The sequence below is a fragment of the Cervus canadensis genome, chromosome 33 (assembly GCF_019320065.1).
Source record: "Cervus canadensis isolate Bull #8, Minnesota chromosome 33, ASM1932006v1, whole genome shotgun sequence".
Lineage (NCBI taxonomy): Eukaryota > Metazoa > Chordata > Mammalia > Artiodactyla > Cervidae > Cervus > Cervus canadensis.
Window position 1 is genome coordinate 25,676,117 of NC_057418.1, and position 24,016 is coordinate 25,700,132.

Consider the following 24,016-nt stretch of genomic DNA (forward strand, 5'->3'; position numbering starts at 1 on the left):
GTTCCAGTCAGGGTTGAAGGGTTGGAAATTCTCTTTTAGTAATGAGACACGGTGACTTTTTCTGCAGACAGAAGAAGTCTGAGGCAAGGAGGGCTGCAGAAGAGGATTCTATGTACCCTGCCCCATATGATTGCTTAGGCAGCAGGGATAGAAGAGCGCTGGGGTCTGGGATGTCAGGGTGGCGTCAGACCAGTGTCTTTTCTGTCATGGTACACTGAGAAAACGGCACTGGAAAATGTGAGGTCAGCCCCCTTCCTTACGCTTTGCATCCGCCAAAAACTCTCCTTTTGTCTCACTCACAACCCCTTCCCTCCAACTCCCTTGCTGGTCCTGCCTGTCCTTAGAGGTGTTTGCACAGAGGAGGGCAACTCTGGGAAACCGAGTCGTTGGATCGCTTTGCGCAAAATCCACTTCTTCCTCCTCCCTCGGCTCCAGCCTCCGGATCCCGCACAGCCCGCCCCTCCTTCCCCCCGGCGGTGCGGGGCCGGAGCCCTGTCTGTGTGCCTCTAAGGTGGGAGGGGGCTACAAGCAGAGGATAATGTCAGATGCGTGGCTCTCGCCTGCCTGACGCTTCTCTCTGGCTCCGCCGGGGTTGGTCGCTGCAAGAAATAACAGGAGCTGTGGCAGCGGCGAGACGAAGCGGCTGGCGCGTGGAACCCGAAAAGTCAGGGTGCTCGCGGTTCCTCCCAACGTGGTCCCGGCCGGCGGTCAGCACCATGGACAGCGGCGCCGTCCCCACGAACGCCAGCAACTGCACTGACCCCTTCACACACCCTTCAGGTTGCTCCCCAGCACCTAGTCCCAGCTCCTGGGTCAACTTCTCCCACTTAGAAGGCAACCTGTCCGACCCATGCGGTCCGAACCGCACCGAGCTGGGCGGGAGCGACATCCTGTGCCCTTCGGCCGGCAGCCCTTCCATGATCACGGCCGTCATCATCATGGCCCTTTACTCCATCGTGTGCGTGGTGGGGCTCTTCGGAAACTTCCTGGTCATGTATGTGATTGTCAGGTAAGGAAGGCCAGAGGGCTCCGGATTTCGGTGGCTGATCGAGGCATAAAGGGTGGTGGGGGGCGGGGAGGATGAGAAAAAGGAGGTAAAACAGGGGAAAATGAAGAGGTGGAAGTAGACAGAGTGGTTGCTACTTGAGTACAAAAGCCTACTTTTCTATTCTTCCCTCCGTTAGTAAAGAAAGAATCCAAAATTTCAGAAACAGAGAAGTTGTTTTGGTAAAAGCTCTAAAGCTCTGGCAAGACAAAAACAAACAAACAAAAAAAAACACTCAATCTTGCCGCTTGCTTATGCTGAGCCAAAAGAGCTCTGGGCTTTTAGGCACAGTGTCCCACAGTCCCTTCCAAAGGAGCTGTGGAAACAATAATTTGTGGAAAATAGAAGAGAAATTCTAGTTATTTCATCCTTAATTGGGGGGAGGAGGGGCCGATCTCCTTCTCTGTTCTTTTCTGAGATGAACTTTGGCGACTTTCCTGCTCCTGCTGATTCCAGTGTATTTGCTGCACCATCTCTGCACCCTCCTCTTCCTCACTCATAGAGGAAGTTTTTCTGGCGTCTTTCCACAGTAAATGGTGCTGTTTTGCTGTAAGGTGACGGCTGTGTTGCCTAGACCACTTTGCAGTTGGCAGCTACAGATTTGCTAGTGGAGTCACAAACTGAATCAGGAATAGGTTAGGTGGTTTGGAACTGCAAGACATGACTGTTTTTCGATGCCCCCCAAAGTTGAAACAAGTTAGAAGTGACCAAAAACAGCATAATTCTGGAGGATAAACTATTACATAGGAAGTTGTAATGGTTGCTCTAGAAAAATTAAAAAGTGTCTTCATCTAATGAGATTATTTCAGAAGAGTCTGTGGCCCAGTTTCTATTTGTCCAGATGTTCCAGATTTATTTGGCAAAGAGTGTACAAGTTCAATATTAGCTGAGATTGATGTAGATTGTGTTAGTGTTGATGTGCCTATTCAAATCCCACATGTTAATATGGAATACTATATTTTAACTTTTGAGAAGTAGATAATTATTTTAACACTTTAAAATGGCTCCTGATTTAGGATGTTCTTCCTACTAGGGGTTCTATGGTACTTCCATGTTTTAGCTGCAATATTGGCTTCATCTATTCAGCAAGTACTGCATGTTTCAGTGGAGCTCTTGAATCACTTAACAATCATTTTTTTCCATTATGCTTTCATTATCAAGGTGCTACAAGTTATTTGTAATCAATTCTTTCTACTTTTAGGTCTGATTTTTTTAATTTTTTATAAATTTTTAAAATTAATGATTGTTAAAGATTAAAACTAATTTTCTTGATCTTTTGATGAGGAATCATATAAGTAGTTTCTCTGAGTAAAGAGCACCATCTATTGCAAAGAAAGATAACAACAAAAGGAAAAATGCAGGAAGAGAATCAATGGAAGAATTTATCTTTAAAACATTTACTTTATGTAATTCAATACAAAGCTTCCTATCAGATATAAAAACTATCTTATTTTGCATTTATGATAATAAAAATAGCAATACATCCCTGCCCCATGAAGGGAAAATTCCTCATTTCTCCTAAGAAAATTCATGGATCATAAGCTTATAGGGCCATAAGAGAACCTAGAGGTTTTCTAGGCTAGGTGAGTAAAATGTGGCACAGAAAATATAAATGATTTCTCCAAGGACAGATAAGTTCATTAGTTCAATACCATGGAATTGCTCTTAGCCAATGTGATTTTCTGTTTATTAGAGTGGCTCATGATTTAAGTTAATTCAACTACAAGATTGACAGAGTAATGTGGAAATAATAAATTAATCCAAATTTATGTCTGTAATCCTGGAGAATGAAGAATGAAGAGAAATCATAAAACCATCTTGAAATGCTGTCGTCTAAAACATAATCATTTATGCTTTTATTGCTTCTCTTGGTATTTTCCGTCCTCATTTTTCTCCTCTCTGGCTTATGTTTTTCTATAAAGCAGAGAGCCAATAGAGCAACAACTGGCTGTGGAATAAACAGATTAGCTTTATTCTAGTGCTAAAGATATTACTAGTTGGGTGATTTTGTTTTAAAGGTATTACCTCTGAACTTTTGATGACTTGGAAAAGGATGGTGACCTTGTCTCTTACTGAGAACATGATATTATGCTTTATTTTTCTGTGCTTAAAGTTTCAACCAGAATACAGTACTATTTGAAAAGGCACCTCAAACACCCACCTATGAAAGTCAGGTGTTTAATTCCAAGGTCAGGTAATTGTCTGGGAATACAACTGTGAAACAGAAAAATAGTTCAGTAACCAATGAAGTAATGAGAAAAGCCTCTAGGGAGTGAAGGAACTATATCTATTTAGCTGAGAATATTTAACTAGACTATCTCCATGCTATGGTTACTTCACTACAAAGTGATCAATTCACAGATATTATTGCCTCTGTTAAAAAGATTAATACAATGCTGTATCTATTAAGGTACTGAGATAAAATACTTCTTGCTATTATTCAAAATTCAACAAATACTTTTGAATTATTAAGTAGCTAGGGTTTTCTAACCAAATAAACATAACATTTATTAGAATGTCTTATTACATTGACTAAACCATGAGGCTCTAATGACAATGGCAGCAAAATAACAACAAAGATAACAGCAAAAATAACAACAAAGATACTATAGATGCCTTGATTAGTTATTTTCTGTCCCGTGTCTTCACTCTATCATCATCATACCTTCATCAACAACATTATTAAATGACATAACTTAAGTATCATTCTTACAGTGTTGTTCTAAGAAACACAAGGGAGAAAAAGAGATAATGTCATATATCTAAAGTTTTAAAATCCAGATGTTAGGTGATAGAATGTTATAACTATTCATTATCTAAAAGGCTTTTTGGTCTTAAAGAAAAAAAATTACTTGTGGGATAACTATATTATAAAAATCACAACAAATATTCTGGAAAAGTTTGGTGATAAAATATTACAAAACATGGCAATCATTTTTTTTTTTTTTTGGAAGTAGAAAAGCATAGTTTTATTGTTTTGCCAGGCAAAGGGGGACAGAGTGGGCTTCTGTCCCAGAAACTGTGCAGTCCCACATAGGAGGATTTGATGAGTTTTATAGCAATAGTTCAAAGGTCAGATTGCTGATAAGTTTAGTGTATGTAAGGACCTAGACTCCTTGAATCTGGTTTCAGGTGGTCTCCTGGTGTGTGTTTCTGGTTCCTTAAATCTGGGCTCAGGTGGTCTTCTCTGGCGTGAAGAATGCTGACATCTTCCACTTGTTGGGGTTTTTTAATTTCCTTTTTTTAATTTAAACTTTTTATTTTCTATTGGGATGTAGCTGATTAATAATATTGTGACAGGTGAACAGTGAAGGGATTCAGCCATACATATACATGTATCCTTTCTTCCCCAAACTCCTCTCCCATCCAGGCTGAATGTGGCCATTGTTTAAAGTGGGATAGTAGTATATTATTGTCAAGAATGTTTTAAAGAAAAAAAGTCAGTCAAAATAATGCACAGTTCTGCACAGATCACAAGGCACATTGGAAGGTCTGGTCCACATTATGACCATTTCAAGCCATATGCTAGCTTTTCCTCCTTTTCTGTTTCATTTTTCTTCTTTCCTACCTTTGCTGTTCTTTGTTCAGTAGCTAAGTCATGTCTAATTCTTTGCGACCCATGGACTGCAGCACACCAGGCTTTCCTGTCTTTCACTATCTCCTGGAGTTTGTTCAAAGTCATGTCCATTGACTTCGTGATGCCATCCAACCATCCTCTGTCACCCTCTTCCTCTCCTGCCCTCAATCTTTCCCAGCATCAGGGCCTTTTCCAATGAGTTGGCTCTCCGCATCAGGTGGCCAAAGTATTGGAGCTTCAGCATCAATCATTCCAATGAATATTCAGGGTTGATTTCCTTTAGGATTGACTACTTTGATCTCCTTGGGGTCCAAGGAACTCTCAAGAGTCTTCTCCAGCACCACAGTTTGAGAGCATCAGTTCTTCAGTACTCAGCCTTCCTCCGACCTCGGTTCCCTGAAATCTCTTTCCAAAATGACTTACCTTCACCCAAGTTCTTATCTCAAGCACTGCAAAGCTCATCATTTCTGTTATTTTGTAACTGGCTACAATGTAAATTCTGGTTAATAAATAGAGCTTTATGAACTCATTGAGTGTAAGTTTACTACACTAATTGTTTTACTACTCTAATTGTTCTTGACAATTAGAAATTCTTAAGAAAAATTCTACACAACTCCAGTCAGAACTACCAAGACAGTTTATAAAACAAGCTTTTCCTTTCAATTTCTTTCTGCCTCAGGATTCAGGAAAGGTTTTAGTACATTTTGCTTAATGCATAGGGAGTAGGCAACAGCCATGGATAGTATTCAGTATACTTCTTGAGGTCAGGGTGATGGTAGCAGAAGGATATGTAAAGAAAGTGAAAGGTCTCTGAAGACACAAACTACCATCTCTTTCTCCGCTGACCCCTTGTTGTGTAATAACTGTAATACTACTCATTACAGGTAAGCTCAAGCAAATGTCAGGGCCCTTGAAAGTGAAGTGAAATAACAGACACAAGAAGCACCGCATACAAGAAACATCATTTAATGATCTTGTCATAGCAACTCCTTTCTTTACCCATCCATTCTTGCTTCAGGCCACCTTATTTCCTTCCCCACCAGTACCTCAGTCTAAGAGTCCTTGAGCCAAGAAATAAATCCAGAATGAAAGAGTAGCATGGAAGAAAAGTGCCAATAATGGTTCAACCTCAAACTCTCAGTGCCTAATAGTCCTCTTCTGCCAAATGGGTCACCTAGACTAACATCTAGTCTAATTGGTAACTAGTAGTACTAACATTTTCTATGGTGACTTCAAGGACTGTTTCTCCACAGTTTTTCCACCTCTACTATCTGGATAAAAAAAGCTAGTTATCTACAACATTAAATAATTTCGCATTCCATCTCACTTCCTTGGATTCTAAATGAGCTCAAATGGATCTGTCAGAGAAAGAAAATCCTGAGTTGCCAGATGTTGTAGTGGCTGATTAAGAATGAACGACACTGAAAGTCACTTTCAAGTCTTTCTTCACTTACAGGGAGAGAATAAGCAAAAGGTTAAACAGGAAAGATGCCATCCTCAGTGTTCCGTTTTCCCCACAGAAAGGCACCAGTTTGCATGTATGAGCACAGATGTGGAGAAGGGGAAAAGAGATGAGAGAGTCATCATCTCACTGCACAAGGAGCCCCAAACCAAAGGATACTTCCCGTTTTATGGACCTAGGGGCCAGGACTAACACGAAAGGATGGGGTAAAAGTGGGAAAGCACAGAGTAAGAAGAATTTCTTCAAGGACCCCTGATACGAAGGTCTCCAGAGAGACACCTGGGAAGAGTCTCACCAAAAGCACCAAGGGCTCCCTGACCTCAAGAATTATGCTGAATACTGTCCATCGCTGTTGCCTACTCCCTATCCATTAAGCAAAGTGTCTTAAAGCCTTTCCTGAAGGTCTCCAGATGGAGGTGGTTGGGCTAAGGATGCATATACACCCAAGAGCGTGGTTGGTAAAGGTGGGAGAGGGGCACAATTCCTTGCCCACAACTCCCTGGAGATTGTATACTAAGTAGTGGTAGGAAGGATGCTTTCCCCCATGAAGCCTGCCAGGTAGAGCCTTTGTGATTGCCTGTGGTTGAGTCTCAAAGATCACACAGAAGATTCTGACCTGGACCCAGACTTCTCAGATTCAGCTTAAATTCTGATCTCTCTCTATCTCTTTTTCTCTCTTTCATTTTCTCTTTAATTCATTCAGAAATCATTTTAATATTTGCCTTCAGGAATTAATCACCTTCTGGATGTTGCATTGTAAAACTTATCAGAGAGATTCTACCAAGCCTAACCAAGTGAATCTTTGTAAGCCAATGGGGAGGGCAGGTAGGGCTATCACACAGGATGAAACATGCAGTGGAGTCTATGAAATGAGAAGGAGATCATTCTATTCTGGACATCAGTTTCTGTCCAGGCAAGGATATTTTCAAGTAAATTTGCTTTTTCAATTCAATCATGTATTAGTTTATCAGTTGAATATAAGTAAGTGTGCTGAAGTGATTCAAATAGTAATCATTAAAATGTACTAACAAGTATTAGTATAATTTAATGTGGAATAAATTAAACCAAGCTGATCCACTCACTGTTTTCAAAAGTGCTACATATAAATTTCTTTTATACCTTTTCTTTACTTTTTCTATTTTCCCTCATGATCTCAATACTTCTTTCTTCTATCAAAATTCTTCTTCTTCTTCAAGTCCCAATTTAAATCCATTCCACTTTGAAGCCTCCTCAAAGTACTCTTACCACCAATTTCCCTGAAGTGTAATCCATAATAAATGCTACTATTGTGAAAAAATCTGTGCATTTTCTCATAAATTTTTCAAAATATCTGATGCTTATCCTTGAAAATTTGATCTACAGTTGTAGATCTCTCTGTTAGTCAAAAAGTTCAACATTTCAGACTTGAATAACAGGACTGCATATCTTTAAAATGTAATTCAAAGTTTTCAGCACAGCAGATATACCTCAGATTATTCAAATGTAAAGCTTATTTCAGACAATTCCCTCAATTCATTGCCTTGTTCATGCATATTTAGCCTTTATGACTTGAGCTATGAAAACTAACCTGTACCAATGGATTGATATCAGCAAATAATAAATTCAAATAAAACACATATATATCTACACACAAGCCCACAAACTTTGAATGAGAAATAGATTGTTAGTCTTATAATTTACCTATAGAAAGTAAAATTTTAAAGAGTGAAAAAATTAAAAGTTACTATAATCAATTCTCATTTTTCATGGTAGTTTTTTTTTTTCCCCTATGAATTCACTTTATCTACTGAATTAGAGGAGACTGAAGCTTGCTTCTAGAGGAAATATAGGGGGAGGATCTTGTGAGCATACAGTTACATTTTCATCAACTAATCAATACATAATGTTCTGTTATGTGTGTTCCTGTTAAAAGGCATCTTATTTAATATATATTGTTGACTCATGGGCTCTGAACTCATGACCAGCACCTCTATAATATCTGCATGAAACATCTACGATGTCTACTCTCTCTGTTAGGCACCTCACAGTCCTCTTGTGTTTAGGACACTGCAGAGCCCTTCAGCACTACATCTGGGGCCATTTTTTTTTAATTTTTATTTTATATTGGAGTATAGTTGATTAACAATGACCTGCTACTTTCACATGTACAACCAAGTGATTTAGTTATACATATACTTACATCTGGACTTCGCTGGTGCCTCAGATGGTAAAGAGTCCACCTGCAATGCAGGAGACCTGGATTCAATCCCTGGGTTGGGAAGATCCCCTGGAGGAAGGCATGACAACCCACTCCAGGATTCTTGCCTGGAGAATCCCCACGGACAGAGGAACGTGGCGGACTATAGTCCATAGGGTTGCAACGGGTTGGACACGACTGAGCGACCAAGTACAGCAAACACATACCTGTATCTGGGCTTCCCAGGTGGCGCTAGCAGGAAAGAACCAGCCTGCCAATGCAGGAGACATTAGATGCGAGTTCGATACTTGGGTTGAGAAGATCCCCTGGAGGAGGGCATGACAATCCACTCCAGTGTTCTTGCCTGGAGAATCCCATAGACAGAGGAGTCTGGTGGGCTACAGTCCATGGGGTCACAAAGAGTCAGACACAGATGAAGCAACTTAGCACACAGTACACATACCTATATCCATGCTTTTTTCTGTTTCTTTTCCATGTAGGTATTACAGAATATTGGGTTGAGTTCCCTATGTTATATAGTAGGTCCTTGTTCATTGCTTTCTATATAGTGTACTTGATATTTATATTCAACAAAGTTTGGAGTAATTTTTCAGCCACAAAATTCTTACCCTAGTTTTCAATAGAAAGCTAAACTGCCTATAATTTAATGGTTCCAGATATGTGAATTAGCCTGGTCCTTCCACTCTGAGAAGGCTGGGAATGCACCAGTGAAGTGGGGAGGCAATTCTGGAATCTAAAAAATCTATTTTATACCAAGATGTTTTCATAAGCCAATGTAAAGTTTGAATTTAAATGATTCCAAGGTAAGAATTCACCTTATTTTGCTACATTTACATGTGCACACAATTGACACCCATCAGATGAAGAGGGATGGCCTCACAGTCTAGACCAGGGGTTAAAAATGTTCACTGTGAAGGGCCAGAAAGTAAATATATTAGGCGTTGTTGCCACATGTCCTCTGTCACAATTATTCCACTCTGCCGCAGTAGCCCAAAAGTAGACAAAATGAAAATAGATGGTCATGACTGTGTTCCAATAAAACTTTATGTAGACACAGAAATGTGAATTTCCATATAATTTTTGCATGCCTCAAAATATTATTTTTCTCAACCACTTAAAAATATAAAACTACCTATAAACTTATTTTTGGCTTTTGTTATTCTAACTAAAACAGATGTAGAAGGCAGACATGGAAAAATTTAGCTTCTAAAATATTTCTCATTAATAACAAAAAAGAATTGACTTTCTAATAGCATATTTAATCATTTTACCTACTATTTTATGAATTTTATGAATATAATATTTTGAATTTTATGAAAATCCATACCTTTGACTATCAGAAAATAATCATGCCATATGTTCTTTTGTTGACTCATTTTGCAAGAATGAAATGATTCTTCTTTCAGTACAAATAATACAAACCTTTCTTTTGGCTTACTTCATTCTATAATGCAAATTATTCCATAATAAGTGTTACCAATCTACTTCCTCATAGCAGCCTCAGATTAAAAACAGCCAAGCTAATTATTATACATATAAAAAATCAAAATACAAATTACAAATGTAAAACCATTCTGACAGAAAACCATGCTTAGCTGACAAATTTGGCCCACAAGCTGTGATTTGCCAAACTCTGGTACAGGTGTACTGAGTAGAATTCATGGTCTTGCAGTGGTTGTAAAAAGAGCATATCTTCTTCTTTGGCAAATTTGATTGCATTTTGTTATTTACTAGATGGAAACAAAGCATTTTGTTAAAATATCTAGTACCAACTTGCAGTGTTGTACAAGAAGAAGAAATATCCATACAAAATGAGGTTTCATACAAATCAGCTGAGCCACAAGGGAAGCCCAAGAATACTGGAGTGGGTAGCCTATCCCTTCTCCAGGGGATCGTCCCAACCCGAGAATCAAACCGGGGTCTCCTACATTGCAGGCAGATTCTTTACCAACTGAGCTGTCAGGGAAGCCTGAAACATACAAATCAGAAAAGCGCTCATAGTTTTTTTGGAAAGAAGATGCCACTTTTTTATGACAGAGGATACTGCTTTTCTGAAACGGATGTTGAAGTTGGGTCAAAAAAGTAATCACACAGGACCATCTCCATGTCACTCCAGTGGCCATCTGCAACTCCTAGTCTTCATCTGATCCAGACAATCTACAATATTCTTTACCATTCTTACCATTATTACCACTCTTACCATTATTACCACCATTACCATTATTACCACCATTACCAAGTGCTTAGAAAATAGTGGTTCTAAAAAATTTCCATCTACTAGATATGCTTTGTGGTTATCTTAAATCAGTGCAATTTTCTAGGCCTTCTCACAGTATTTTCATCTTCAGTCATTTGAAGCTTTCAGGAAAAATTGAAACCATCACCTGTAAATTCACATTAACTTCTTAGCAAATATGAAATCTGTCCTCAAAGACACCTGTACCTGCATGCACATCCACCCCCATGCACCCAGGTGGTGACTGGCAGCTTCATCTCCCTCCACCTCTACATAGGCATTTTGAAGCACAAAAGCTCATCACTTGGAATTTTTTCCTCTTCTTTCTGACTTACATAACTTGATCATTTTTTAAAATTTTGTTTTTAGTGGTTTTCAAAAGTTGTTTTGAAAATGGTTATTGGCTGTGTTTTAAAACTTAGACTGTCCAGCCGGATAAAGAGGACTAGGAGCAGCCTAGGTGTTCTGTGGTATTTGCAATCTTCTGGCTTCCTGCCCTTGGTTTTGCTCAGTCATTTCCTAAAATACCCTGGAATCTCTTCCTTGTCTGATTTCACATCTTTAATTCAGTCCCCATCTGTATTCAGATGACTGCTTCTTTGATCATTTGTGCTCAGAGAAAACTTTCTGGAATTTACAGGGATTCTTTAGATCAGCTGGGTGGCCACCAGGTACAAGTCCGCAAGGAGAGCCGAGTTAGGGAGCGATCCAACTGGATGAGTAAGATAGTCTAGCTGAAGAATGCTACAGTTCCCAGAATGTCTTCCGTGAGATTTTTGGAGCTAAATTCTAGCGAGAAACCCAGGCAGGATAAAATGAATACTCAAATTTGAGTCTCCTTCGAGTTAACTCATGGAGCATCCGAGGTATTGCAGAAACCCTTGCAATACACTTAGACACCAAGAAAATCTCTCAGATCTTCTATTCCAGTGGTCCTCAATATTGATTGCATGTTAGAATCACCTACGAAGAATTATTTTTTTAAAAAATGATTTTATTTATGTATGTATGTATGAATTTTGGCTGCACTGGGTCTTTGTTGCTGCACGCAGGCTTTCTCTAGTTATGGAGAGCTGGGGTTACTCTTCCTTGCTGGGCACGGGCTTCTCACTGTGGCGGTTTCTCTCATCACAGAGCACTGGTTTGAGGGTGCACAGGCTTCAGTAGTTGTGGCTCACAGTCTTAGTTGCCCCGTGGCTTGTGGGATCTTCGTTCCCTGACTGAAAATCGAACCATGTTCCTTGCTTTGGCAGGTGGATTCCCAACCACTGGACCAGCAGGGAAATCTAGAATCACCTGGGAAGCCTTTTAAAAAAGAAAGAAAACCCATTTCCACCTAAGATTAATGAAATTAGACACTCCGGGCAGAGCTCCTGGGCATAGATAGATCTAAAAGCTTCCCTGGTGAGTCTAATGAGTCTAGTGTACAGTCAAGATTGAGGCGCACAGATCTGGACCTCTACTTCATGGAGGAGAAAACAGTCCTGCTGGGCAAGGAGGTGTAAGAGATCTGTCCATATGTTTAATTTCTCTGAATGTTAAGAAGCTGTTTATAGAATAAATAGTAAATTGAACTACCTCCCTGAAAAGCAAAAGCCCAGGATGTCTTAAAAATCTCCCTGAAGTTGACCAATCAGTTCCATTAATAGTAGGCGTTCTAGCGTGGACACAGTGCTAACCCTAGAACAAGGAGACTCATGTTTGAATCTCTGCCTCTCACTAGTTATCAGAGCCACAGAGTTTCCCTGAGTCTCACTAGTTAACTTTACCAAAGGAATGGTAATCACATTCAACCTCACTTGGAGTTCAGGTCCAAATTAGATAAGATATATGGAAATGTGCTGTAAATTCTAAAAGTGCTATGTAAGAGTAAGGAGTTTAGCTATTTGCTTCCCTGGTGGCTCAGTTGGTAAAAGAATCTGCCTGCAATGTGGGAGACCTGGGCTCGACCCTGAGTTGGGAAGATCCCCTGGAGGAGAGCGTGGCAACCCACTCCAGTATTCTGGCCAGGAGAATTTTGTGGACTATATAGTCCATGGGGTTGCAAAGAGTCAGACAGGACTGAGCGACTTTCACTTTCAATTTCCCTCCCTCTGGTAATTTCTTCTCTTCCCTCCCACTGGGTTCACTTCATCAGCACGCAGGATCTCAACATTCACTCAGTATTCTTGCCCTCTCATAAGTCAATCGTATTATTACACTTTGAAATACAGCTTAGCCTTTTGGAATCACGATTTCTGCAGAGGCAAGGCAAGGCATTGCATGGAGTCCCTGTTATCATTCTTTGATTCATTCCAATGCCCTGGATCACTCCAATTTCATTTTGTTGACACTAAGATGATGAACATAATTCTAAGGACAGAATTCTAAGGACATTTAACCACAATTTACTCAGCTCCCTATTGATTAGCCTCTCTATATTATATAAAAAGTTTGATAGAGAAAAAAGACACAAACTAATTATTTTGGGGGAAAAATAGCTATTTTTAACTTAGATGTTTCACACTTAAACTGGTATTATAGTCAAAGTGTCTAAGGCAGAATCTAAATCTAAACACAGACTTCATATGATAAAACTCCTTTTTACTCAGCAGAATAGTTTACTTGAATTAGAAAAAAATAACTTATAATAGTGATGTCCTCTGAATACAAGCTTTGAAAATTTAGAAATTTAAAATAACATCTTTGTGAAAAGTCCTGGCTTCTGTTAGAGTCTGACTCACTAATCACAGTAAAATAGGTGAAAAAGATGGAACTCTTCATGGAGGATGCATTAATGATGGTACAGTGAGTCTGTGTGAATGTCTGTTCCTAACACCTTCATAATGGATTTTTCCAGGACTTGCAAGGCAATGCCTGTCAATGTTTAAAATCAGAGCAGTAAACACTACAAATAAAGCAAGCACAAAGTAGAAAATAACATCTATGAGATCTACAGTGTCCCTGAAAGCTGAGAGTATTCCAAGTACAGAAACTGTAGGGGAACAAGGAGATCAATGAAAGAAAAGGCCTTTGCTTCTGAGCAATTTTTCACTGAAACACTGGGTTCAGTGCCAGCAAAAGGTTGAGCATTTTGTGGGGGAGTATTAAATGCTAATTGAAAAATGCTGCTGGCAGTGTGACCTGACTATCAGACCCTGATTGTGCCCACCAAAAAGAACAAGGGAAATTATTATAAACATTATAATTTCATACTTACTCAGTCCCCAACAGTTCTAAAGAGGAAACCACATGGGTTGAATGAAATTGAATATAAGCATGCTTCTGGTGATGTTGGTGATCCAAGGCCACTAAGATAAGAGGTCCTACTAAAAGCAGGCAATACTGAGATCCTTCAAACAGTCTTTCCTTCTGATGACAAAAGAAAGCTTATTTAACTACATTGCAAAATAAACAAAACATATAAAAAATATGAGTATAGACAGGGAAAGACATTGTAAACCAAACTAACACTAAAGAAGATGAATTTGAAGCTCATGTTTGTAGAACACTGCTTACAGAGCACCCACTTAGAAGCTCCAAAATATGCCATTGAGAAAAATAGACTGAGTTCTCATGCTCAGTCGCTCAGCCATGTCCGACTCTTTACAACTCCATGGTCTGTAGCCTGCCAGGCTCCTCTGTTCATGGGATTTTTCAGGCAAAAATACTGGAATGGTTGCCTCTTCCTGGGTTTGGTCCCAACCCAGGGATCAAACCTATGTCTCCTGAATTAGCAAGTGAATACTTTAGTACTGAGCCATCTGGGAAGCCCAGATCAGGTTATACCTATCTCTAAAAGTACAGTCTAGTCAAGAAGAATATTAAACCACTTCACCAGCTGATAAATGTCAAAGGTAGGACTATGGTAATTGACCCAGGGTTCTTCAATCATACTATCTGACAAACACTCTTCCCAAGGTTTATTGCAATTATGGTAGTTTACCTTCCTCCATTACCAAGCCAAGCAATGGGATACTTTTTGATTTAAGTCTTTATTTAATTTTCCAAATTTCATTAAACATATTATTTATGTTTCAGAGACAAGATAAAAGTGAGTGGAGCGGGCCTTGGTTAATTTTCACAGACAGTGAAAGAGAGAACCCCATTGACTAGGATTTATAAGTATTTCTCAAAGCAGACATTACAAACATTCCACAAGGATGAAGGATAATGCAATGGCAGAGTGGAGTCTGGAATGAATGGGACTCACAGGAAGAAAATCTCAAGAGCCATTGCTGGAAGACATTCATCAGTGTGTCCCTGCATTGAAACAATGTCTGTTTTATTTCTGAACACCCTGTCATTTAGAAACACAGGCAGCAGAGAGCTCAAGTTAGAAGTCAAGCTCAAATCTTCTGTTCTTTAAAATTGCTATCCATTTTGTAGAATTTAGGGTACAAGTATCGACGGAGAAATTGATGTCATCTTTTGAAAAAGGATCATTACTCTGAAAGTAAACAGAAGTTTTCAGTCTTTAAATAAATGTGTCACATTTCCATGAAAGACACTGGTACATGAGTCAATGCCACAAAGCATATATTAAGACATATAAACCAAACCAATGATAATTTCCACAAGAGTACTATTTTTTGAGCACTTAGAAACTCAAAAATAAGAGCATATGAATGAATGAATGAACATGACCTTCCACACATCCTTACTTTAATTGCTTTTTAAAACATATTTTACAAAAAGATATATGTCCTTTATCAGAAAATTTAGTCTCCTGAAACAATAATAGAATTCATGCTTTGATGTAGCTGAGATATTCTGCCCACACAGCTGTTTGAAGTTAAGTTGATATTTGAAAATAATATATTCTAGTCAACATTCTAGTCAAGATAGATGGAGATGTGAAGTTAAACATATCAAATCATTGGGGAAGTCAAGGAAAATTGCTGTGATTTTAGAAAAATCTAGGCTTTGATGCATCAGTTACCTTTAGCACACCTGAGAAAACATTCTAAAAAATTAATACAAGCAGAGCAAAATTAACACTTTTATAAGTATAAACATTTAACCTCTGTCTTATCAGAGCACATAGTATCTGCTTCTTTAAATTTGAAACCCATAAGAGGCATCGTCATCTATATCACCTTAGCTAACATTTGTTGAAAGTTACAGTATACATTAGCCTCCATATCAATAATCTTTAAACATACTATTGAAATTTTTTCATCTTTACATCAACCATTTAAGGAAGATACTGATATCTTTCAAGTTTTACAAATGAAGAGAGCAGATCTCAGAAAATTTAAGTAATAAGCCCAAATTTGCCAGTTAATAAATGATAATACTAAGATCTGAGCTACCAGGGAAGTTCAATACTAAGATCTGAAACAAGACCTATATGGCCCTGAAAAACTTAAGGTCTTTCAAAACTGTTAGGTTTAGTTTCATTGAGCTAATTTTTGAAGTCTCATTAGGATGACTGACTAGCCTATTATCCTACCTTACCTATCATACCTCCCAGAATGTTCCCTAATTGATAACCGCTTCATGACTTTTTCTTTATTGATAGGCTGTGCCCCCACTGAAATGAGAATAAAGTAAATTGGAAACTTGGCTCTTGAGAGGTCAAAATCTGAAGTTTTTCCTTCATATTAAGCTGTGACATTTTGGATTGAGCTTCTGTCTCTGGAATAACTGGATTCAGGTCTCTGATTGAGTCTGCCCTTCAACCTGAAAAATAATAATAATAATAATAAAATCCATTAATTGTTTGTGGAACTTCTAACTACAAAATCTCAATTGTGATATAGAGGTACTCTTTTCCTTGATCCCTGGAAGCATCATTTTATGCTGTGAGCAGCATATGCTAACAATTCACATCAACAAACTGATCAGGAGACAGCCGGGATGCCAATCTCAGTACTGTGAGTGACAGATCAAAGGAGGTTTTTTGGATCTATTATTCAGCCAAACACCAGGCCATCCTCATGTTTTCCTTTACTTCAGTGATCCCTTTTTACATTTCTAAAAAAAAAAAAAAAAAAAAACCGAAATTTACAAAATTGCAAAATTGTAAGATCCTGGAGAATGAGACTATCTTTTTTTTTTTTTTAAAACATTCTCCCACCCCTGAATTTAACACAGTAACAAAGGGTAATAGGACATAATGGAGCTGAAATGTTTCAGTACATTGAATTATACTGATTATACTGTTATGTTAATGCCATGCTTATTTCAGCCCTCTGTGTTTCAGTGTCCCATTTCTGGTTTGCCAAAATAAGAACTTGTAGAACATTGTTTCTCTGAATGTTAATAGCCGAAAGAAACTTGTAATTTTCCAAAGTGAAATTCTTATAACATGTGCAGTTTTTGTTTAATTGGGGAGCAAAAAGAGTTTCCATATTCAGGTTGAGATGAGAACCTGGGTCTGTAGAGTCCTGGCCTTTTCCTTCTCCAACTTCACCGTCCCCAGGAATCCAAATGGGAGAGGGGTTATTGAGAGATAAGAGAGACTGAGAAAAATTGGATCTGCAAGAATTTGAGAAGAATCAATTGGTAAGAAAAGATACACTTTGACTGAAAGATCCTGCTAAATCATCTGTCTAATTAAATTCAAAGAAAAGCATCTTAGTCCATTCCTCTGTCTCTCTACTGAGCAAAACACCAGACGGACAGGCTAGGGGCAAGTCAACTGGAATTACTGCCAAGTGAAAGTAACCAGGCATGTCAGTATTAACTCCAGAGAGCCTAAATAAGTAAACAGATGTCGGAAGTACTGACAAGCCTCCCTCTCACACATGGCTCCGCCTTTAAGTCTTTCTTTGCTTCTCAGGTCCTTATGAAAAGATGTGGAATCCTATTTTATTCCACTTCCAAAACCAAAGTCTTCCCATAGACTCCACTCTACTTCCTTTCACCTCCCACGCTTTAGAAGCAGATTGAAGAACATGAATTATCCAGGGAGAGGACCAGGGCATGGAATTTTGCTTCTTCTATCAATAGGATAGACAAACATTCTGAGAGGAATCCTCAGTGGACAAGTTTCTTTTTCTCCCTGAAAAACCAATGGATGTATGGCTCCCCAGGAGAAGAAAGATGACAGTAGCTATGATATCAGAACAATGGCAGTGAGGCTCATCCCAGGACGTGGAAGAAGAGAAATCACAAGATAACGTGAGACTGAGAAATTCAGATCCATCTTTTTTTTTTTTTAATTGTAGTGGTTTTTGCCAAACATTGACATGAATCAGCCATGGATTCATCTTGGTGTTGTGTCATGTGAGAGGTCACCCTAGGTGACTAAAGGGACTTTTCCGGCCTCTGCTATGGACCTACCATTTCACAGATATTTAAAAGCACAAAGTTTAAGCCAAGAATCGGAAGTCCCACTTCAAAGAGCAGAAAATAAACCAGTAAAAAGCATAATTATCCACTATCCATAAAATGAAATATGCCAGCAAGTTTGGAAAACTCAGCTGTGGCCACAGGACTGGAATCCTGTCCTTCCAATCCCAAAGAAGGGCACTGCCAAAGAATGTTCAAACTACTGCACTATTGCGCTCATCTCACACACTAGCAAAGTAATGCTCAAAACTCTCCAAGCTAGGCTTCAGCAGTACATGAACCGAGAACGTCCAAATGTTCAAGCTGGATTTGGAAAAGGCAGAGGAAGCAGTGATCAAATTGCCAGCATTTGTTGGATGATAGAAAAGGCAAGAAAATTCAAGAAGGACATCTAGTTCTGCTTCAAAGGCTGTGCTAAAGCCTTTGACTGTGTCGATTATAACAAACCGATCATTCCCAAACTCTTAAAGAGATGGGAATACCAGACCACCTTACCTACATCCTGAGAAACCTATATGCAGGACAAGAAGCAACAGTTAGAACTGGACATGGAAAAATGTTCTGGTTCCAAATTGGGAAAAGAGTATGTCAAGGCTGTATATTGTCACCCTGCTTATTTAACTGATATGCAGAGTACATCATGTGGAGTGCCAGGCTGGATGAAGCACAAGCTGGAATCAAGATTGCTGGGAGAAATATCAATAACCTCAGATAGCAGATGACACCACCCTTGTGGCAGAAAGTGAAGAGGAACTAAACAGCCTCTTGATTAAGGTGAAGAGGACAGTGAAAAAACTGGCTTAAAACTCAACATTCAAAAAACTAAGATCATGGCATCTGGTCCCATTACTTCATGGCAAATAGATGGGGAAACAATGGAAACAATGGCAGACTATTTTCTTGAACTCCAAACTCACTGTGGATGGTGACTATAGCCATGAAATTAAAAGACGCTTGCTCCTTGGAAGAAAAACTATGACCAACCTAGACAGCATATTAAAAAAGCAGAGACATTACTTTGCCAACAAGGTCTGTCTATTCAAAGCTTTGGTTTTTCCAGTCGTCATGTATGGATGTGAGAGTTGGACTATAAAGAAGACTGAGAGCCAAAGAATTGATGCTTTCGAACTGTGATGTTGGAGAAGACTCTTGAGAGTCCCTTGGACTGCAAGGAGATCCAACCAGTCAATTCTAAAGGAAATCAATCCTGAATATTCATTGGAAGGGCTGATGCTGAAGCTGAAGCTCCAATATTTTGGCCACCTGATGGGAAGGGCTGACTCATTAGAAGAGACCCTGATGCTGGGAAATATTGAAGGCAGGAGGAGAAGGGGATGACAGAGGACTAAATGGTTGGATAGCATCACTGACTCAATGGACATGAGTTTGAACAAGCTCTGGGAGATGGTGATGGACAGAAAAGCCTGGCATGCTGCAGTCCATGGGGTCGCAAAGAATTGGACACGACTGGGTAGCTGAACAACTGAAATGATAATGCATACGTGCTAAGTCTCTTCAGTCATGTCAGACTCTGGACGCTATGGACCGTAGCCCACCAGGCTCCTCTGTCCATGGGATTCTCCAGGCAAGAATACTGGAGTGAGTTGCCATGCCCTTCTCCAGGGGATCTTCCCAACCCAGGGATCAGACCTGTGTCTCTTATATCTGCTGCATTGGCAAGGAGGTTCTTTATCACTATTGCCACCTGGGAAACCCAAAATGGTAGTAAAATTTCTAAATTAAATGCATTTAACATAGGTTTGTAATTGTTTCTGGGAAACAGACTAATTGGAAAACAACTAGATTTACATTTATTTCTGAAAAACAAACAAAATAGACAGACTTACTTACAGTCAGTCTTCTACTAACCCCTTCCTGCCACAATCAGAGACAAAATCCTTGGCAGCCTGAGCCAGGCATGTGACTCCAGAAGCAAATTTAATACTTCCCTGGGCACTCTACATGTGATGAAACAAATGTTGAATAATGGTAACTTTCTTGAAGCCTGAATATAGGTGAGATACTTCTTTCAACATTGCCACATCATCAGCTACCATGCCAGAAAACCTCACACACTGTTTGGAAAACACTGGTTTCTGGTCTTTCACCATACTGAATGCCCCTCCAACACTTGTTTCAGTTGAGAACCACTGCCCAGTACAGTATTTGGCAAAAATAAAAAGGTGTTAAGTAAATGCTTGTTTGACTCGGTGTTGACACTCAGAGGGTTTTATGATGAAAAAAAGTTATTTTGAAAATATAAATGCAGTTATGAAAATTAAAAACATGCTATAATGCTTGATATTCTATTTCATACATAAAGTCCAACATAAGTATTAAGCTAGAAGAAATGTGAAATATATAACTTTGATCATAGAGTGTTAAACATGAAATGTTATCAGTTTGTCTCTACCTATTAAACTTATGGTGATTTGTATTTTACTTTTTATATTTCTCAGATTCTAAAAAAAATGGATGTACAACAGTATAAGGAAAACTACAGAAAATAAATAAAAGAGGAGAAAATTTCAAAAGTAATAGATAATCCTGAAAAGTGATAAAATATTGCATTAAAGAGCTTTTTCACCAAAGATAATTCAAGATCATGTTTGCAGTTTCCCTATATTAAAATACATTAATCTGTGACTAAAAATGTTAGTGCCAAGTGATTTTAGTCCAAGTTGAAAGATAATTCTATATTGATTTAATAGCCCTTGTTGCACCACAAGCCTAAAATTTCAAATTTTAAAAATTAATGGGGCTTATTTGCTTTGCCAAATAACTAGTCTATTCATGAATCATATTTTCTGCTAACAAGTACTGTTGAAATCTCCATAGGGGAAGGAAAAATACCAAAAATCTCTCCGCCTGAAAATACTTTTTAAAAGATCTCAGCACATGGTTTTTTGTTTCCTATAAAAATCCTAGGTCAACATGATAGTTAAATTATAAAGGATTATATACTTCTTGGGTGGAAAACAATTAATATAAATACACTATTTTACATAAGCCAAGATCTCCAGGCACTAATTGCATTACCTTCCTATTTCCTTCAATTGGTCCTAAAAGATTTTGGACAGTTACTGTTGCAGAAATTAATTGAATGCCAAAATATTTAGATATCAGCAGGTGCTATAACACATTAAAGGGGATAAACAGGGAATGCTCATCAACAGTTCTGACAAATGGAATTTTAAATTGAGTCTTCACGGATCTTAATTAAATCTCTGGTGCAAAACTCAGGAGCAATGAGAACGTTATTTCAACTTCCTACACAGTATTCTAATGTATAATTCTCTCCAACATGTTGTGCTAATATTAAATGCAATGAAGGGTTCTATCTACAGGACACATACACACACTCCCAGTAAAAAAATTTCAAACTATCCAGGCATTTTACTTGCATAGCAACAAGCACCCAAATATTTCAAGTGTATGATGTCAAGACTTTTTTGTCCTTGACAACTGTTCTAAAGCTCAGTTCCCTTTAAAACAAGGATAAGGACTTCCCTGGCGGTCCAGTGGTTAGGACTCCACACTTCCAACGCAGGGGGCCTGGATCTGATCCCTGGTCAGGAGGCTAGGATTCCACATGCCACACGGTGTGGCCAAAATTTTTTTAAAAGATACAATTAAATTAACATTTTTTAAAAAGAAATTTCATTTTAAAAAGTAACAATAATAATCATAGTTGTTTTAGGTATAGTAAGATTTTTGTGAGCATCAGTTTACACAAAGGTATATGTAAGTGTTTGTAAGCCTTACTGTACTTTATAAAAGTTATTATTTCTCACATAGAAAGCTTATATCCCATGGTACATACTGTGCAATGTAATATAACAAAGAGTATAAACTATAACTGATATGAATTTAAATTCTGCCTCTGCCACAGTTATTCCTGAGAGTTATTTAACTCTCATAAAAGTTGGTTTATTCATCGACAAAAGAAGTGATAATGTGCACCTTATAAGTCTGTTACAAAGATTAAGAAAATTCAAGTTAACTGCTTGCAGCAATACCTAACCCAGAGTAACCATTCAGGAACTACCACCTATAATTATAATAATCAAAAAATAACACTTGAAACCATCATAATTTAATTTGTTTAATGGTAATTTTTAGTGGTGATATAATCACCTTTTTACAGTTGTGAGAACTGGAGCTCAGCTCTTCCCCCAGGTCAGAGGACATGGTGTTCAGACCTGTTTGCTGTGCTGTGCTTAGTCATTCAGTCGTGTCCGACTCTTTGCGACCCCGTGGACTGCAGCCCTCCAGGCTCCTCTGTCCATGGGATTCTCCAGGCAAGAATACTGGAGTGGGTTGCCAAGCCCTCCTCCAGGAGATCCTCCCAACCCAGGGATCAAACCCAGGTCTCCCGCGCTGCAGGCAGATTCTTTACCATCTGAGCCTCCAGGGAAGCCCAAGAATACTGGAGTGTGTAGCCTATCCCTCCTCCAGGGGATCTTCCTGGCCCAGGAGTCGAACCAGGGTCTCCTGCATTGCAGGTGGATTCTTTACCGGCTGAGCTACCAGGGAAGCCCCTCAGACCTGTGTGTCCTACTTCCAAATCCAATATTCTTTCCTCTATGCTATGCTGGAGTGTCTTACTCCTAACATGATTAAGAAGTCAAATTTGGGAAAATTTAACAAAATCAAGGTAGTTTTAGTTACTCGCTCTTGTGTAGATGCAGTGTTTAAATAGGGTTGGCCTTGCTCTTAAGATAAGTAAACAATTGGTATGACTGGAGAATTGCCACAAATGTATAGTCTTACCTTGAAAGGTAAGATTTTTGTTTCTTAAGCTCCTAACACTTAAGATTTTAATTAAAAGAACATCAGATAGTCATTTTACTTTTTTTTTTCCTAAATGGACCATTTTTAAAGTCTTCATTGAATTTGTTATGTATTGCTTCTGTTCTACGTTTTGAATTTTTGGCCTCAAGAAATGTGGGATCTTAGGTCCCCAGTCAAGGATCATGCATTGCAAGGCGAAGTCTTAACCACTTGTCCTCCAGGGAAGCCCCAGGGAATGATTTAAATGATAAATCATTTTAAAGTTCAAAATGTCTCTGAAAGATATTGAAAATAAACTTGATAGATATAAACCAGATGACTACAGTTGGGCAAGTAGGTCTTTGCTTTGGGCACATCTAGACCTAAAGACGCACATTGAACAGTCCTTGTAGAGATGCAATGCATCACAGGTGAGCAGACTTAACCTGGAGCACCCTGAGGAGGCAGCTAAGGAAGCAGTGCATGATCGTAGGCTCTGAGAGAGGGGAGGAGCCCTGAAAAAAAAAGGTGAGATAGTATCCAGTGTGAGCTCTCAAAGCCCCTAGGTCCACCAGGAATGGATTCTGCCTGCTACAGATAGACACTCGGTAAATATATTTGCCAAGATTGCAAGGGTGCAGGCAGCTGTTGTAGCTACCATGCCCTGTAGCCCATCCATGGACATCACTGGAAGATTCCTAAGACTTCCCCCAATTGCTGATTGCTGTTGGCCTGCTGCTGCTGATCCCTCCTGATGCGAGCACACTCGACTATCAGTGCTTACCAGCCAAAAGCCCCTGGGAATATACCTAGAGGAAAATGAAATTAGACTTATTAATTTTGCTGCAGCAAAATCACAGGGATTTTAATTTTTGTTTGGTGATTTAGAAGGGGATTCAAGAAAGCAGAGCTCTGTCTAGGTAGGATGCTGTCTCAGTGCAAGAGGAGTTTGATACATGGGCATCAAAGATTTTTTTAATATAGGAGGCAGAATTAACAGAGTAGGGCTAGAGTTATCACTGACTAATAAGCAACTGTCAATTAATGCTAACCAGGAAAGGGAGATGTCTGCCTTTTTTATGGTTCTGGGTGATTTTGGTTTTATCTCTTACCAGGCATGATTACAGGATCCACCTGTTTTTGTCTTATTGCATCACAATCAATCATGAAGAGGTTTTCTCTGAGGCTGATATTCTATAGAATTGTGTTCCATAAAGAAATATCACAACCCAGCTGTCAGTAACTAGACTTGCTTCCTGAAAGCTGTCAGGGGCTTCTTTTCTTTCTATCATTCAGTCTCACTACTTTCATATGTCATCCACTCTTTTCCTTTGGCAATAGGGGAGGCGGGGGAAAATGGTGATCAATGAGGGAATGATAAGATGACATGGGATGGGGAGGTATAATTTATTTTTGATTTGTTCTCATGGAGTGGGGAATACTTTAAA

General features: G+C 38.9%; 1 protein-coding gene across 1 annotated transcript in view; it reads left to right on the top strand.

The window, feature by feature from the left end:
* Positions 1 to 420: 420 nt before the first annotated feature.
* The window catches only part of OPRM1 (opioid receptor mu 1), a 51,187-nt gene continuing 27,591 nt past the window's right edge, over positions 421 to 24,016 (top strand). The window contains exon 1 of the mRNA XM_043456877.1: positions 421 to 1,009. Coding sequence (XP_043312812.1) covers positions 546 to 1,009 — 464 coding nt within the window. The 5' untranslated portion in view covers positions 421 to 545. The remainder of the gene's footprint in view (positions 1,010 to 24,016) is intronic.